This window comes from Limanda limanda, chromosome 16 (assembly GCF_963576545.1).
Source record: "Limanda limanda chromosome 16, fLimLim1.1, whole genome shotgun sequence".
In the NCBI taxonomy this organism is placed as follows: Eukaryota; Metazoa; Chordata; class Actinopteri; order Pleuronectiformes; family Pleuronectidae; genus Limanda; species Limanda limanda.
In genome coordinates this window covers 19,986,335-20,003,484 of record NC_083651.1, presented here as the reverse complement: position 1 = coordinate 20,003,484, position 17,150 = coordinate 19,986,335, and the positions used below count along the sequence as shown (strand labels likewise).

Here is a 17,150-nt window from a genome sequence, read left to right as displayed (position 1 = left end):
CATAAACTACATTCTACAAACAGGCATTAAGTTAAACAAAAACAATGCAACATGAGTTAGTAACAGAGTCAGACTTATTTAAGTGGAAAAGGTGTTTCTTTTGGCTTGTTGTCTAACACATGCACTCACAGGGGAACTGTAACAGGCTGCACAGACACAGAGAAAGGTGTGTGTTCTGTTTGTATTCGCTGATACGGAAAACTATATCTAGCCAGCTGTCGGCGTGTTTGAAAGATATACTTATCAATTTCGCTCGAACGTTATAGCTTGCAGCTTTAACCTTTCACTGACCATGAGCTAACATGACAGACGTGGGTTATTCTTTGCTTTATCTGTGCTTTTGGGATGAGTTTGTGTCTCTGCTACTAGACAGCCCAAATCTGTGGCAAGCTCCCACCATGGTGATTTCCCTCACATCCCAGAACATCATCCCTCCAACAGAGAAGAATTCATCAGTAAGAGCTAAACAGTCACTTCTTCTAATGAGATGATTGATGTCCTGAGCTACAGGTGCCCAAAGCAGCAATGTGCTTCTATGTCATCCAGTTATGAAAGAAAGAATGGGACTTGGATAAAACGAAGAAAAAAATGACCGCTGATCACATCACAGACTTTATGTCAACAATAAACAGCAGGAAGGAGAAATCCTGAAGGCCAGTCGGAGGTGATAAAGCACGCTCAACATACAGTGGGTTATAGAGCTCAAACAATTTATCTTGCCATCCTACTGAGCAATTTCAATCAAATCTGTCAGAGCTAAAACATCTGAACACTAGTGTGAAAATAACCTGCTCCCCCACAATGGCATGTTCTGTAACCTGCTGTATTTTTGCCAGAGAGTTGTTTATAATGTGTTTTAACTGAATCGCACTGTAGTCAAATGAAAGCAACTCTAAAACAACAGGGCATGTGCTCCTTAAACCCTCTTGAAAAAACAAACTCAGTCCGTGCTTTGGCCTTTGAGTTTTACTTGGAAAGAATAATCAGTTAATCTAAACCACAAGCAATGAGACTATGGCTGGTCCACTCTGCTTTGCTTTCATGTGGGAGGTCCAGGGTGAGAGGCTCATCTTCTGTGTCCAAGAAAGCCTAATGCAACAGCCTGCGGCATTGTCTGTAGCTGTGATGGGGCCTATATCAAACTCTGGCAGAGAGCAATGAAGGACATTCAAATGCAACAGGCCCTCCCCATTCTGCTGTGCAGATGTTAATTCTGGCAAGTCCCTACCTAACAAAACCTGCCTTTTTGTCTCTGCTTGCTTAAAAAGCAGAGGAGCATGTATGACAAAGAAGAAACAAAGAGAGAAAAGAAAAACTCAGAAAGAAAGGAGACTGTTTAAGTAAACTATCATCAAAGTATAACAGTATAAGTTACAGTTGAAAATCTGAACAAGGGCCGTGAAGTTGTTAGAAGTCCAAAGACGGGCAACATGTACCTACAACTCCAAAACGTCAGCTGATAGACCGTGTGTTCATGCCTTCAGACACGTCTCCCAGATCCCCATTATTTAGTTCCAAGTAGCTACATGATGGCAAGTAAATAAGCCAGTAAATGAAAGCATGAAGATGATTCTGCAAAAACCAGCCCACAATCAAACTGTAAACTTGCCTAGAAAAGCTCAAGGCCCCTACAACAGAATGACAACACCATCAATGTCACGAGATAGAACTGACCCTGAGGCCACAACACCAGATATTTGTCACGGTGACATAGATACTTGAAGGTTGTTCCGTACTTAGTTTTGTGATCGAGCACAACACCATGATTGTGAACTAACTTTTAAGAGTTCACAACAAAATACTTACTCCTGTGCCGCACTTCAAGCCAAGCAAACTCCCTTTAAAAGCGCAGCTGCCACTTTGGAGCCTTGACAGATCCTCGCCATAATGTACTTCTCCACAGAGCTGGTCCTCCTGGTCTTTTGTGGGGGCCCTCGGACCGGTCCTGTTGGACAACACTGGCAACTGCCTGTGTCCGGAATGAAAGGACCAGGGTGGTCTATTCCACACTACAACATCGTGCACCTGCTTCCAAAGCAGGACGACCTACAGCAAAGAAAGTCACAGCCAAGTACAGACTCACTAACTCCAGATTAGATTCCATGGAAAGTTTCTCTTTCCTTTAAAACACTTGATACTCGCCATTCAGTACAACTTTTTTAGCAATGTCAACAAAAACTTTTAACTACTTATTCTGGATCTGAGACGTGAGATCACTACCTCAGACTCCTGAGCCTTGATCCTGAGCGAGGGTCAGGGAGCATTCTAACCAGGTGTGATCATGCTGAAAAGCCTCTGAAAAGCCATATTTTAGTGTCAATACACTTTTATTTGTCTTAATCGGAGTGAACTCTGCCACCCACGCTGCAGTGCAGAAAAACCAACCACCCCCAAATGTGTGGATGTCAAAACAAAACTGAGAACTACAATAATGATTGAAGCCCCAGTGGTTTCGACTCAGCGGTGCCTGCACACAGTCAAGAGACCTGCTCCTACATAATGAGATGACCCTCTGCCAGCCGGGCAGGACGCCTCCATGCTCCGCTTCGGGGTTTTGAGCAGCATATTAAGACTGAGCACTGCAGCACCTCACGTCCCCTCTGTGGGTCTGCAAAGGCCGGCAACACATGCTGCCGGATCTCATCACTCCCTGAGCATTTCATGCTAAGCTCTGTTACGGCTAATTGGTTGGTAAGCGTCCTGGGGCTCCAGAGCAGCACAAACCCACATGCACATACACAAGCATGTACACACACACACACACACTGAGTATGTGTGGTGGTCTCTCGCAGCCTGCCGGGTCTGGGTCCGGTGCCAGGCTCCGTCTCGGGCTCTCCACAGAATAAAGAGCAGTTCTGTTCCCTGGGCCGGCTGCACGGGATTCAGCCACTGCTCACCCTCTGCTCCTCGGACAATATGCATTGTTCTGCTTTTTAATGAAGAAGAGTTGACGTGAAAAATACGAGGAGGGCAAGATTAGTCACTTCCTGGGTCTCATGTAGGAGAGCAGGAGAATAAGGTGTCACTGTATTCACACAAGGAGAGGACATGCTAACAAACCTTAAAGATAGACTTGTCTTTTAGAATAAACTAAAGTGTAATAAACTAATGTTCTTTATATGTAACTACAGTTATTTTCAATCTGGCCAATAATCATTTATTTTTTTGTCAGTTCTTTCATTTGTTCATTGCTCCATACAAATCAACATTAGCAGAGACTCTACGTCTCACTAAAGAAACTGGAGAGATGAAATCATTGTCATAAAAAATTCTTCAATGGGAACAACTGGGTTGAGATTTGGCGACTGTAAAGAGCTATAACATAAGGTTCAAACAATTCAGTATGCAAACATCTGTATCTCACATTTCTCTACTCAATTACCCAGATTTTTCCTTTAATTAGTCACCTATCTGTATCTAGAGAAAACCTACATGTGTGGATGGGTACAAATAAAGGAAAACAGCTGCCTGCTGCTGGAAATGAGATAGAAGATGGTTTCCTCTGTTAAATTCAAAGCAATTAGTGAAAAGATGCTAAAAAGCTTGATCAAGAGAATCAGGTAATTATTACCTCCCCCAAGGAGGTTCTGTTTTCATTCCTGTCCATCTGTTTGTTTATTTGTTGGTTTGTCGGTTTGTCTGCAGGATTATGCAAAAACTACTGAACGGATTTCCAGTCAATTTGGTGTAAGGATAGGACGTCAGCCAAGAAAGAACTCATTAAATGAATTTGGTTTGTATCCAGGATTTTTTTCTTTACTATCTTTACCATTGCGATATAGGGCAGGTTATTATTTTACATTACAGCAAGACCCAAACGGCTGAATACTATTGGGAATGATTTCAGGTTGATGGCGTGTTGGTAAAAAAAAAAGCAATGCTACCTTGGTTGTGCCAATGTGACAAATGAGACCTGGGCTGAACGTGAAGGCTACTCATGTGATTAATCGGGAGTAGATTTCAGATGCAGTGCCTCACAACACAAATAACAGCAGCTTGTGGCACTTCAGCAGCCTTGAAACAAAGCAGCTTAGATGTAATCTGGGCAGACTATTGAGACGAGCAGCTCCAACAACAACTAAGCCTATAGCCCCCATATGGCATTTCAACGAGAGACGGCTGTAAACATCTCCGCTTCCATGACCGCGCCGGTGATATTCAGCGATCGCTATGATACGCTCCTGAGATTGAAGTGGATGGCGTCTTGGACGTGGGCGCCGTTTAATTTGATGTCAGCTCCGCGGGTTAGCTGCAGCCGAGGAGCTGCCAAGAGGCCTGAGCTGCATTCCTGTTACACAGAGTCATTTTCCTGTGGTTCGGCGTGCGGCATGCAGACCGGCTCATGCTGTACATGTGACTCCCAGAGATTGATCGCAGTTATTTCACCTGCTTTCTGCCGGCGTGCTCTTTTAGGCCAAGACCCAAAAAAAAAAGCCACATTGAATCTTTGCTAATACCCTCTAATGGTCGGGAAAAATGACAACGTTAGATTGATTGGGCAATGAGTGCAGCGTAAATTGATCTACCAGGATGTTGATATGAAAAGCTCTTAAGTAGACTCACTGGGATATCAGCGTTGTGCTGTACAGAGCAAGCATGAAGAGGGTTGTCCTGTGCAACCCATCTTTTTCTTTCAGGATGACACCAAAACTATGGCAACCACACGAGAGGTGCAAGCTCACAAAAACACTTCCAAGAGTAACGGATGAGCCTTTCTACCCAGGCTGCTGTGCCAGAGAACAAAAGCGACGACCAGTAACGTTCATAACAAAACATCCAAAGCAAAGAAAAGCCTTTAACGCACACAGTTAATTGGTTATAAAAAAAAGAAGAAGTGAATGAATTCCTGTTTATGTCTGTATGGAAATCTAAACCCCTCTTGGTACTTTAAACAATGAGTGTTGGGTTTTAACTCAACCTCACTTCACAGCCAAGGTCACATGTGAATTAGCCACTCTTATCATGGCACAGGCCTTGCATTACAATTAGCCTCAGTCTAGTTCCAAGATCAGCCGCGGGCCCTAGGGATTCATGAGACAGAGACTTCACTCTGGGAGCTTTTTCTTTCTTGAAGAAAATGCCAACTAAGCTGGCAGTGAACCCTGATTTTGTTTTTCTCCAAAGTGCGACTACAGTCATGTAGAGCCAGATCACTGAGTGAAAAACCAAGTCAGACCAGCTGAAAACAGCAATATGCAAGCTGGCAACAGCTGGTACGATGCCACACAAGTAGTTTGGTAACATCTAACTTTCTACAATGTTGATTGAAGGGGTTGATCCAATTAAAATGATTCATTATTCGGTTCACATGTCTAAATGTGTACTATATGAGGGCTGTCAAGACACAATGGTTGAATTTTTTAGTTGGGAGTTTATAAACTCAACTTGGACACGTGTTCAACTTCATTCTCTTACCAAAAGCTAAGAATACATAAACTGATATGTCGATGGAAATTGTTCTTCATACCGTTTATACTCATCAAATATGGCCTCTGTAATAAACCCTGACCCTAGAACCATGTTTACCCTCACCCAACCCTGCATATGCATCGAGGTCTGAATTCCTTTTATTCAATTGCTTTTACTCTATTTTTCCAATTTAATGATAACAGGCTAACACTTGGACTCTCGTCCCAAAAATCTTTAACCTAACTCAACATTAAAAATCAGGCGTTAAACGTCAGTACAACTTGATTACGTGTTCAAACAAGTGAGAAGAAGAAACAAGAACATGAAGTTGGTATTTAAAAAGTTGGTCCAGGTCTTAACTCTTATATATTTATTATCAGATCAGACGGGATGTAGTTCTGGTTTTACATTAAATAATTTTAGCAATACAAAGCTCTTGCATGGCTGCTGTTGTTACCAATATTAACTACTGATAGACTTGGCATATTTTGGCTACCAGACACAAATTCTTCACCTTTTGCTGCTGAAACTCACAGTAACTAAGTAAAGGACTAGCATCCCAGACGATTTGAGAAAAGCCTGAAAGTACCAAACTTCTAATGGTCACACCGTAGAGTTACTGTATTTGTAGGGATAGGAACTCAAATAACTTATAAACCTGATTATCCAAGTTCACTTTACGCTGTAGGAATGAGTCATACATGTGGTTGACTCAGATGATGAAGCTCATGAGTCAGTGTTTGAAAGGAGTCACTGTGTGCATGTCACAGAATGTCCTATAGAGGAAACTCAAGGGTTCTGAGGAGGTGAGCGAGCGCTTCAGTGTGGTCGCACACAGCACAAGCCTTTAATCCAAAATGGTCTCCTGCTGTGATCAAGGGCTTCCCTGTTGATCAGACGTTAATCAGAGCATTGTGGGAGTAAATGTGACGGAGCAAAGCTCTGTCATTAGCTGACAATATCACAAATGATTAATGAGTCGCTGACGGGCGGCCAAGTCCAATTAAACCCAGATTCATCAGTCCTGAGATGTTGGGGGGGGGATAGAAAGACGAGGGAGAGGTATCATCTTTATCAGCTCTCATTAAAACTGAAGTGAGGTCGTCAGCGTCACTCAGACCGGGACACATTAGGGTTTAAACTGTAGTAAATAACACTTAACGCTGTGATTACAGCACTAAAATCTGCTAATGCTGGAGGGCTTCCATCCCGCCGAGAGCTGAGGCATCACTCTGGCAGGAGGGAGGAGGAAGGGAGGGAGCAGGGGGGGGGGATCCTGACATGCTACCGGGAGATTCTGACAGCCAGCGCTCGAGTTAGACAGGTAGATGTTTATGAGAGGCGGTGGACTAGTGGCAGAAACTTGGACTATGGGCAGAAAAGGTCTCTGGTTCGTCTCTGGTTCGACTCCACAGAGAAACAACAAAAAGACGAACCTGGATTGATCTGTCCAAAAATCCAAGAGGAGTCTCCCTACCCTGTCTAGTGCCCCTGAGCAAGGCACCTTACTCCCCCAACATCTGCTCCCCGGGCGCCGTACATGGCTGCCCACTGCTCTGTGTGTCCTGCACCAGATGGGTTAAAAGCAGAGGTTAAATTTCCCCTTGCATGAGTGTGCATGTCTGTGCATGTGTGTGGGATAAATAAAAATGTATCTTAATATTACGACTCTAAAAAACACTATGGAGGTTTAGTTATGGATCCTAATCGTTTGCTGATCCGTGACATTCCCAGCGCAGAGAAAATCATCTCGCAAACTGCTGGAAGCCGGTGAATTCTTGAGGCAGACGTGATTAGGAGAAGGCCCCAAATCCCTCGGCAGCGTGACGTCAAAACCTCCAAAACAAAGTCTGATGAGACTCATCAGCGTGGGACAAGCAGCAATCACAGCAACACAACGCCTGTGACACACAAGGATTCCACTTCCTCCCAAACCCTTATCAGACGACACGAGAGAAAATGAAAGCATTTTTCTTGTCGTCAGGACAAGTTTACGATCACGCGGCTGTAAGTGGTGGCTCGCTCAGGTCGGATTCCTTCTCCTGAGCTGCTCATGTTTATGAGAGCGACAACAATCACGTTTGACCCACATTTTTGTCAGCTCTCAAATTTCACCCTGTTCTTTCTCCACAGACTGGAGAGCTCTGTCCTGAACACAAAACCCCCTCGTGATCGCAAAGAGTTATTTATCAACTCATAACTATGACCTAAAGTGATTATTTAAGGCACAATGGGAGAGGAGGATGAATAACTCTTTTATGACCCAAGCTCTGTGGTGCTTTCGAACCTCGTGATCACCCACAAATCAGTCAACAAAGTGTTGGAGGTGTGGAAGTGAAAGATTCCAAACCATGTCTACGTCTGAACTATTAGCTCCTCAAAGTCTGGAGGACGTCTGCAAGACCCAGGTCACACAACATGATTGTTGACAGATGCAGCTGATGCTTTATGATGTGACAGATGTTTAGGGGGGGGGGGCTGGCATGCTGGGCACTCAGAGGCTCAGACCTGATCCAGAGGATGACTGCAGGTGTCTCCGGCGGCCACTGTACTTGGGATTTTACAGAAGCGTGGAGGATAAACAAGAAGGTACTTTCAGACCTGGATGTAACTTCAACCTCAAGAAATAAAGTAAAGACAGATATTCAGGATTTAACTCTGAAATATGATGATGGAGTGGGAAACGTCTGGAGCTTCTAAACACTGTTGATCAACTTTTCGTCCCCCAGCTTTTTCCCCCTGGACAACAAAGAGAGAGAGAGGACTAAATGGACGAGCAGGGGTCCCACCTCCTCACCCAGCTGTTTGGTCCCGGGACGCTGGAGCGTGGAGGGAACAAAGAGGAGACACACACACACACACACACACACACACTTCACCAAACACGTTCTCGTAGCTTCTCACCAGGACGATGGCGAACCTCTCCTCCAGCTCGGCCGGCTCGGGCACGGGCAGCTTCAGCGGCATGTGGTGTCCTCTGGGGTCGGCGTGCTGGTCCATGCTCCCCGCGTTCCCCATGGTGGGACCAACAAGTACAACTTAGTCCTCGGTCCACCCCCCCACCCACAGCGGCCACCGCGTCCTCTCCTGAAGACCCCCGGCGGCACGGTGGGAGTAACAAACAAGCAAGGGAAGAAGTAAAAAAGTGAGAGCTCAGCGGTTCCTCTGGTTCCTCGGTGGCTTCTTCAGCGGGAAGCACATGGGAGGGAGGCGGCGGAACAGCCCCTGGGCTCCGGGCAGTGGAGGTGGCGCTGCCCGCGGTGAGGCATGGTCACTGGGCAGAGCTGCTGGGAGAAACTTGGACTGGGAATATCCACACGGAGCCTTTCCCCCCCCCACACCCCCACACCCGGTTTTCTTCTTCTTCTTCGCCGTTATCCGTATCTTGCACAATTCCGGCTCCACTCCCAGTCTGTAGTAGTGACGGCGGTCATGATTCACGCTGTTGCAGTACACCCCCCTCCTCCCTCCCTCCGGTTCGGCTGGGCAGTGACTCTCCTAATCCCTCCACCGCTGAGCACTGAGCAGCTAGTTACAGAGAGGGGGGGGTCCTCACTCACACACACACAGACACACACTCATCCCTCCCTCCTACAATGAGCCCTTTCACACACAAGCCTCCCACTTCTTCTTCTTCTTCCTTTTTCCTCCTCTTCTTCTTCTTCTTGGGGCGTAGCTCCGAAAGCCGTAGCTAAGGGAGACGATATTTGTCGGTGTTGCATTGTGGTACTTTGAGTCCCCCGTTCCCCCAGGGGCCCCTGAGCAGGAGGCCCCTCAGCCTGGGGAGGGGGTGATTCCAGGGGCTTTCCAGGGGCGTATGAAGTGTGTGTGTGTGTGTGTGTGTGTGTGTGTGTGTGTGTGTGTGTGTGTGTGTGTGTGTGTGTGTGATGATCAACATGTTTGCTCAACTTGTTGCAAGTGATGTAATGAGCTATTGATTATTGGCCCAGTGCCACCAGATGTTTAGCAACACAATCCACTGCTCAGGACATTTACTAAAACCATTAATAATCATATCATATCATATCAAACTATTTTTCTATTTCTATTCTAACAGAGAAGGTTATCTCTCGTCAAAGATAGATATGTAAAAGTGTTAAAATATATAGTCTTATCTCATGTTTGAGTCTTCCCAACTGATCATCATGTATAACAGTATTTTCCATATTATCTGTATATTAAGATTGACGACGCGTGAAATTATGCTAAAATATCTCGGATACGAATGCTGCCATCTTGCAATGTTGGAGCTAGAAACAATCTTTGAGACATTGTCATTTGATGTGTACTTTGACTCTTGAGTTTGGTCCACGTCCCATCTGCTAACATGGAGGAGGCAGGGTTGATGAGCTTCTGTCAACTGATGCGACGAAGTTCCCATTAATTTAATCAGCCGCAAACAACAAACAACACCCAACAGGTGAGTTGTTACATCAAACCAACCATCATAAACGGGAGTTTCAAACCAACCCCAGTCAAAGCAGAACAACTGGACTTGGTCACGATTAACTGAGGTCGTCAATTCAATTCTAAAATTACTCCAGCTAGGAAGTAATTCCAGTTCCGCTTTACCTCCCACGTGACACGTTGACGTGCTGTGGCAGGACAATCTCATGTGTTACTAATAATTTTACTTCTGTCTCCTCTCCATTTAAGTGGCCAGTGAACCATGACAGTGAGACAACATCCACAAAGGAACATGGAACGGATGCATCTGGGCAACCTGTGTTTAAAAAGTGCATTAACCAATTACTAACGTAAATAAACCACACATGGTTGTAAACATTACGGTAAACAGCAGATATATCCTGACACCAAGCATGTATGGAAACTTGAACATGAAAAGAAGATGATATAAAGGACATTGAAACTTCACCGTTAACAGAAAGTATGATTCTGATTTCTCAAATCAACAAGTTGTATTTAATTGAATTGCACTGTAGCTTATACGTGTTATTGTATTAGTTTGCTGTTTGTTGTACTTTTCCAGTTAAAACCTTTCTTAGCAGGGGAACTACCTTAACCCTGTGGATCTCTGGTAAATGAGGAGTAGATTTTGTTTTTTGACTTTAAACTTGGAGAGAATATGTTATTAGATATTAGTAACATCGGTCTTCAGAAGAATATCCTTGGAGCAAAACCTTTGGCGGATCTCCTTTTGGTATTTCTTATATATGTCATATACCTGTATAACAATTTGAAGAACACCTTAAATGATCCAAAATCCCTAAAATTGCCACTTCTTCTTCTTTTTTTCTTCTTCTTCTTCTTCTTCTTCTTCTTCTTCTTCTTCTTCTTCTTCTTCTTCTTCTTCTTCTTCTTCTTCTTCTTCTTCACTATCTCTGTTCAGTGTCAATGAAAATGTAAGAATCCCTATGAAACTGCTGTTTTGTAAAAAAAAGTCTATCAGAGTCAGACATGTTTATGCTTCCTTGAGATCTTCCACATGCGTTAGTATGAAATCCGATCTGCTGACAGGGTGGAGGCCACATTACACACCAGAGGGTGACGTCAGCGTGCAGAGCTCTGGAGACGATCCAGAGTTTCTCCAGATGCACAGTGCTTTCATTCACCATGCCGGGCCGACTCAGGAGGGGAGGGTGTCCTATCTGAGGTAATGGCTGCCTGGACGCACTGAGGATGCGAAACACAGCTGACTGACCTCATGCGATCATTACGTGTCCTGAAGTTGATCTGCTCCGTCTGACCACCCCTCCCCACTGTGGTGTGCACGTCACATGTTTAACCACTGCAAATGAAATTAGCCTATATCTTGTATAGTACAATTACAGTGGCCTACACTTCAGTAATTATAAAAGCATGATAATATGAATAAAAGCACTTTTGCAGAACATTATGATGTGACAGTGAAGTGGAACTGTGACCTTTAAAATATAGGATGTAATCACTTCCTCATTTGGAGATTTTTCTGAAAGTCTCCCATTACTACCACAGCAATTCCTAAGTTATGAAAGCTTTTAAAATAATGCAACGTCATCAATTAAAAATGGTATGTGACATGAATAACTTATGTATTAGCGATCAAATATATATAAATATGTATATATATTTTTAAGTATAATTTAGTTTCACTGATATGTGCATGTCAGCATTTTGAATAAAACATAGGCTATCAAAATATTGATTCAACAAATCTATGTATTCACTGTATTTTTATATCCTGCATATGTATTTTTACTTACTTTTTGTGGTCCCAGGCCTGTACGACCTGATGCACATCAAATGATGTGATTCTGCCCTCGGCTCCTCCTGTCCTCAGGTCGCTTGTCCCAGCAGGGTGTGCATGGGTTTTATGTATATAGAAGTATAAGTGGTGGTGTATGAAGTATAAGTAATTCTGGTGTTAAGTGCTTTGAACATAAGCTCTATGAAGTACAGTCCATGTACCATCTAGGTGCACTATCACAGTCTCAAAACAGATTTTGACATGAGGACCATTTCAAGATGGTGGTATAAGATCAGGTAATAAAAGTAGGATCCCCTGAAACTTAGTAACAAAGAGATAAATTACTATTGAGTTAGTTGTAAAAACCAACTGCCTCACACTGAATCGTGGACCAAGGGAGTTAAACCCTGAGAGATCGTAAATGATTATGCAACGATGTCTATCATATACTGACACGGGCCTATTACAATAAACAGATGCATGTGACTGCGTAGTTGGATTAAATCCATCCATTCTCTTGTCACAATAACAAACACATTGTCCTGACTGTACACTGGAAGTAGAGCAGCACATGACATATGAATGAGCTTTAAAGCAACAATAACACAAAGTGTCTCTCTATTAAGTGCAGTGGAAAAAAAGCTACTGGGGGTTAGTGTGCTGCCTCACGGGCATCACTGACGCAGCTGATGGTGACACAGCAACGGTAGAAACAGGAAAGAGCTGATGATGGGAATCTGGCCTGTTGATGTGTGTAGCCTATATGATGTGATCTTTCTTCCAGCACTTTCTTTGAATCTGTCCTCTTTCCCAGTCAGGCCTCATTTTGAGTCAAGTGTTGCATAGCTTGAGAAAATAAAAGCACAAGGCATACATTTTGTCTAAAATATCAGAAGCTTTGCGATTAATAGTCTGCATTTGAGCAAACACAACATCTTATTCTTCCAAGAGGACGTGCACTAGAATCTAGTGTCTGAGATGTATGGGCGGAGGGGGGGGGCACCTTGCAGCTGCATCTATGAGAGGTCTGGGGGAAACACAAGTGGCTCCATAAGGAAATATAAAATGCAGAGGCGACGCCAAAAATAAAGGCAGCACAAGCAGACCTCTGTGTGCAGAACGTCGCAGAGCTCACTTGGCCGCTCGGTTTAGTAACATCTGTGAAATTAAGTTGGTTTGAATAAGAGGAGGCTCGTGAAGTTATGGCCTTCACAATTCTGGAGTGCAGGAGCAACAAATGTGTCTTTGTGTTGTGAATTGATGGGCGGGGGAATTCAACGGGGTCATACGTATATAGGGCAACAATGCCCTCTGGTGTCTGTAGAGTGTGTTGCCCTCTTGGGACGAGAGCTTCGGTTTTAATTATGGCACCTTTTTTTTAGAGACATGAGTAATGTAACGTTTGAGCAAATTATCCCATTTCAGGGGTTCGTACAAAAAACAACAATCTTGTTTTTACGATAACAAAGCTTGATCACAGAATATTTATTCTGCCATGACACATGATCAACACTCAGTCAGCAGTGCTCCTCTATCCAAGTCCTTTTACCAGCTGCAGGCTTCCGACTCAAGATGTAAATATTTTAATTTGCCCTGCATTGTGTAGTGCTGCATGGCTAAAATATTCATTCAATAGCAGATCCACACAAATGGGAAGCCACTCAAGAGGCTGAGTATCAAACTATATTTATTGTATACAGTATAGGGACAACGAATAATGTACAAAAAAAAGGTGAAATATCTGCCAATGTCACCCTGCAAATCTAACAACCTGTTAAAAATGAAGGTGGACGTTCTTACAAAATATGATTTCTACCGACCGACAAGTCCAACAAACTAATCTGTTGATAATATAGAGATTTGAAACTGATGTATTCAAATTGGCAAAACAGCAATGACTTGATATTTATACAATGAAATATATAAGATTAGATGGACTGCTAAAGGTGACACGATTACATTTTGTATATTTTAAAAAGGTCCTGAAAAGGTGGGATAAGACCAGTGTTACCGAGCTTCCAGTACCAAAAGCTCTTTCATCTAACGTTTTGGTCTAGAAAGAAACCATAATTTAATAACCAGTTAGTTAAATCTGTCTAGTGTGACAGTATTGAGGTAAAACATCCATATGGATCTTTCTCTGCACAAGCATTTTTTCCATAGCAACTGTAGAAAGTAAAATGGGCACGAATTTATTAAGTTATTTTAATTGTTTCTTAAAAATAACACTACTGAAGGTTTATTACATTAGAAACATTTCATAAGAACTTTCCCGTCTGTGGAGACAATCATTGCCTCTGATGCAACAGTTTATCAGAGCATTATTTAAAATAAGCCCAACCTGAATTTGAATGTGTGCAAGAAAAAATGAAAAGAAAAAGATTTTGGTTGATTCCTGTGACATGCAGGATGTCAAGTTTTGTTTTTTTATTGAAAGCCATATCTGATTTAAAATTGAACATTTTTAATTACTAACTTGTGAATAAAACAGCTAAAAGTCACGATTTGGCTTCCAAAAAAAAAAGTTATTTTGTGAACATCACTGTGTTAGCAAAGCACAGTGAAAAAAAAGAACAAAAATAAACAAATACAACATGAAAATATGGTGTGGATGTTCTTCCACGAGCCCACATAACACTTAAGATCCGACACCTCCTGTCTGTTGTTGAAATACATCAATAGTGTCTTCATCCTCCATCTCCAGCTGTGAGGACAAAACAAGTTACACATTGGTCATTCAGCAACACAGAAATACAGTCATTTCACAGCACATTATATACAGATCTTAATATGTACCCTTAGCAACAAGGACTTTTCAGAAATTAGTTGATAGAACTAGCAGCGAAAGAGGTCAATAATTTATTGTCTTTTAACAAATACACTCAATGTCTCCAACAGTTGGTGGTGTTTGTAAGTTACATTACTAAATCATGTTTTAACTACACACCGATCCCAAAATCTCAACCTTTAGTGGCAAGTAGAGCTTGAGTTATCACGGTTAAGCCTGCAACTCCTGCACATCCAGATTTGGAGATATTATCCCAACTGATGGACAGATCCTTTCCAGCTCCATCAGACTGAAAGTGAAGTGTATGAACTGCCATATTCAGGTCTCCCCATAGATGTTGCATGGCAACCGAAAGTCTAGGTTTTGTCTGAGCTGCTCTCATAGACAGTCAGTCGTGTCCAGTAGCCACTCGAGCAGGTTGCCATGGCTGTACACTTCTGCTCAGTGTCATGCTGAAATACCAACACTGGACTCGTTGTGGGCTTAAGTAAGAAGTCTGACAATTCTATCTCGCACATTAGATTCTGTTTTTGCATGCGCGTTGTGCAACTGTCAAAGCAATATCCCTGAAGGGATCAATAAAGTTTTCTAATTGGGATTTTTGGCTAAATTCACCCTTCCCATCTTTATTACAAAACGTTTTATTTTGGGAGCAGTCCCTAGACACACTGGGATTTTCACAGGTGAATAGGATATAGAAAACTACAAAAAAACTCAAAGTCACTCCTTTCAAACAATTAAAATGTCTTTATGATCATGACATGGTCATATTAAACACAAATTAGAGATAACACCTTCTTCAGGGAGTCAGCTGAGGCTAAATATTACCATGAAATGTAAATAAATGCATTTAAATTGATTAAAAAGGGAAAAACCCTTATACACCAACCATTTATCTGTTTATTCGAGCGGGTGGGTAACTCCTGGGTTCAGGGTTAGTCTAATTTAGGTTGTGAAGCCATTTTAATACGAATCACTGAATAATTAAGTTCTACTAACAGCCTGACTGTGTGTACGCAAACAGGTATTACAGATCTGTGCCACAGTGCATGTTAACGTGCGCAGGTACGTCATCTATTATGATGCGAAATGGAATCATGATAAGTAACATCAAGAAACAGCAAATACTGAGTTCAGTGCAGCTTCAAACCCAGAGTGCGTTTCACCAACCTGTGCAGGTGTGTCCGTTTCATTAATCGGCTGTCCATCGAACCTAAACCGTATCTGTCGAATTGACAAACCCTGGAAGAGAGACACAAACACACACACACACGTTAGCAGCTAATACAACACACACAACCGCGGGGGGTTGTGGGTAGTTCGGTGCAGGCGGAAGTTACCTGTCTTTCGCAGTACGCCTTCATGAGTTTGCTGAGCGGAGTGTGCCTCTTGATTTTGAACTGTACCACCGACCCGTCCTGACCGGCCACCTTCAGGTTGATGTGGTCGTTCTCCGTCTTCACTCCTTCCTGCAACAACAACACCCGCCATCATCATCATCATCTCTAAACTCACCGGCAGCTAACTCAAGTAGCGAGCCAGCTTAAGTCAGCCCCGTTCACCGGATGAGCTCGGTCCTGGCGGAGGATTTCACCGGCAACACACACTTAGCGCTATATACACCCCCCCACCCACCCCGGGGTTAGCATAGCAAGCTAGCCATCGCTCAAACTGGCGCAGAGAGCCACAATGGCGCAAATGAAAAATAAACGTGCATATCATTCATTTCACTAGAAAACCCCTCATGAGCCTCGACTGCTCCACTCGAGGCTAAAGCTAGCATGTAGCAGCAGCGGGCTGGGGGGGGGTGGGGCGCCATCGACTCTGCGCCTAAATCCAAAATATCCGCAAATCGCTGAACCTTTGTTTTGTTCATCTACCCGCTCAAATGCGGCATCTGTAGCCCGGGAGCACGTTAGCTTAGCCGGGCTAGCGTTAGCGTGCTGCCGGCTCCACTAGCGCTGAAAGACCGACACGGAACCCGCCGCAGCTCCGGAGGAAGCCCGCACTGACCTTGGGCTTCTCTTCGGACATCCTGCTGCCTGTTCCCGGGGAGGATGCTGCGGTGTGGCGGGAGACGGTTCACGGTGCAGCGGCTCGTCGGCTCCTCTCCGGCTCTTTCGGTTTGGACTACCAGGGGCGCGCGCGCCGAAATTTAAAATGTGATTCGACCAACGGGGTCACGTGCTCCTCTGTGCGTCGGGGCCGCGCGTACGTGAGCGCGCAAGGTCGTTTTTGCGCGCTCCCGCGAGTTAGCTGGAGGAAGACCGTGGGTGAAACAAAAGGCTCCTGCTGCGAAATAAACCTTTTAATCCAGTCAAAACTTACCTTAATGAACAGGCGTCTTTAGGATATTTTTATATTATTAGTTATAGTTTGAAACTTAAATCACATTAAAAGACCTGAAAACTCACTCACAGTCCTTTTATATGCATTTTACCTGCGATACAGGAAATACATTGCTATAATGGTCCTGAACCACTGTTCTGACATTGTATATATATTTTTTCAATTTTTATATAAAAAATTTTTTTATTGTATGCCTGAAGTTCCTGACGGGTGTGTTTCTACATTTGACCACTGTACTGCTTTTGGTTAAAAAACAAAGTCTTAATGATGAAAAACAAAACAAGTTGAGAATCCAAACAGTTAAAATAAGACCTCTTAACATCCTTCAGTTTTACAAATGCAGACAGTTTAAAATAGGGTCAACATTCCACGTATAAACAAGTATCTATAGTGGAAACATTTTTTCTGGTCAAGGAC

General features: G+C 43.4%; 2 protein-coding genes across 3 annotated transcripts in view; both read right to left on the bottom strand.

Moving 5' to 3' along the window:
- Positions 1–8,722, bottom strand: part of fmnl2a (formin-like 2a) — a 50,151-nt gene extending 41,429 nt beyond the window's left edge. For both annotated transcript variants that reach the window (XM_061088420.1, XM_061088421.1), the window contains exon 1: positions 8,314–8,722. In XM_061088420.1, coding sequence (XP_060944403.1) covers positions 8,314–8,427 — 114 coding nt within the window. In that variant the 5' untranslated portion in view covers positions 8,428–8,722. The remainder of the gene's footprint in view (positions 1–8,313) is intronic.
- A 4,544-nt stretch (positions 8,723–13,266) lies between these two features.
- Positions 13,267–16,506, bottom strand: sumo3b (small ubiquitin like modifier 3b). The gene is made up of 4 exons (XM_061088397.1): positions 16,398–16,506; positions 15,725–15,853; positions 15,555–15,626; positions 13,267–14,300 (listed from the first exon to the last, which is right to left on the bottom strand). Exons 1-4 carry the CDS (start codon positions 16,416–16,418, stop codon positions 14,235–14,237), a joined length of 288 nt encoding a protein of 95 aa, XP_060944380.1. The 5' UTR covers positions 16,419–16,506; the 3' UTR covers positions 13,267–14,234.
- Positions 16,507–17,150: the final 644 nt, after the last annotated feature.

Coding starts and splice junctions, on each gene's coding strand:
- sumo3b (XM_061088397.1), bottom strand. CDS start 16,418: ATGTCCGAAGAGAAGCCCAAG. Junction 15,854..16,397: donor TGTCCGAAGAGAAGCCCAAG/GTCAGTGCGGGC, acceptor TTGTTGTTGCAG/GAAGGAGTGAAGACGGAGAA. Junction 14,301..15,554: donor AAACGGACACACCTGCACAG/GTTGGTGAAACG, acceptor TTGTCCTCACAG/CTGGAGATGGAGGATGAAGA.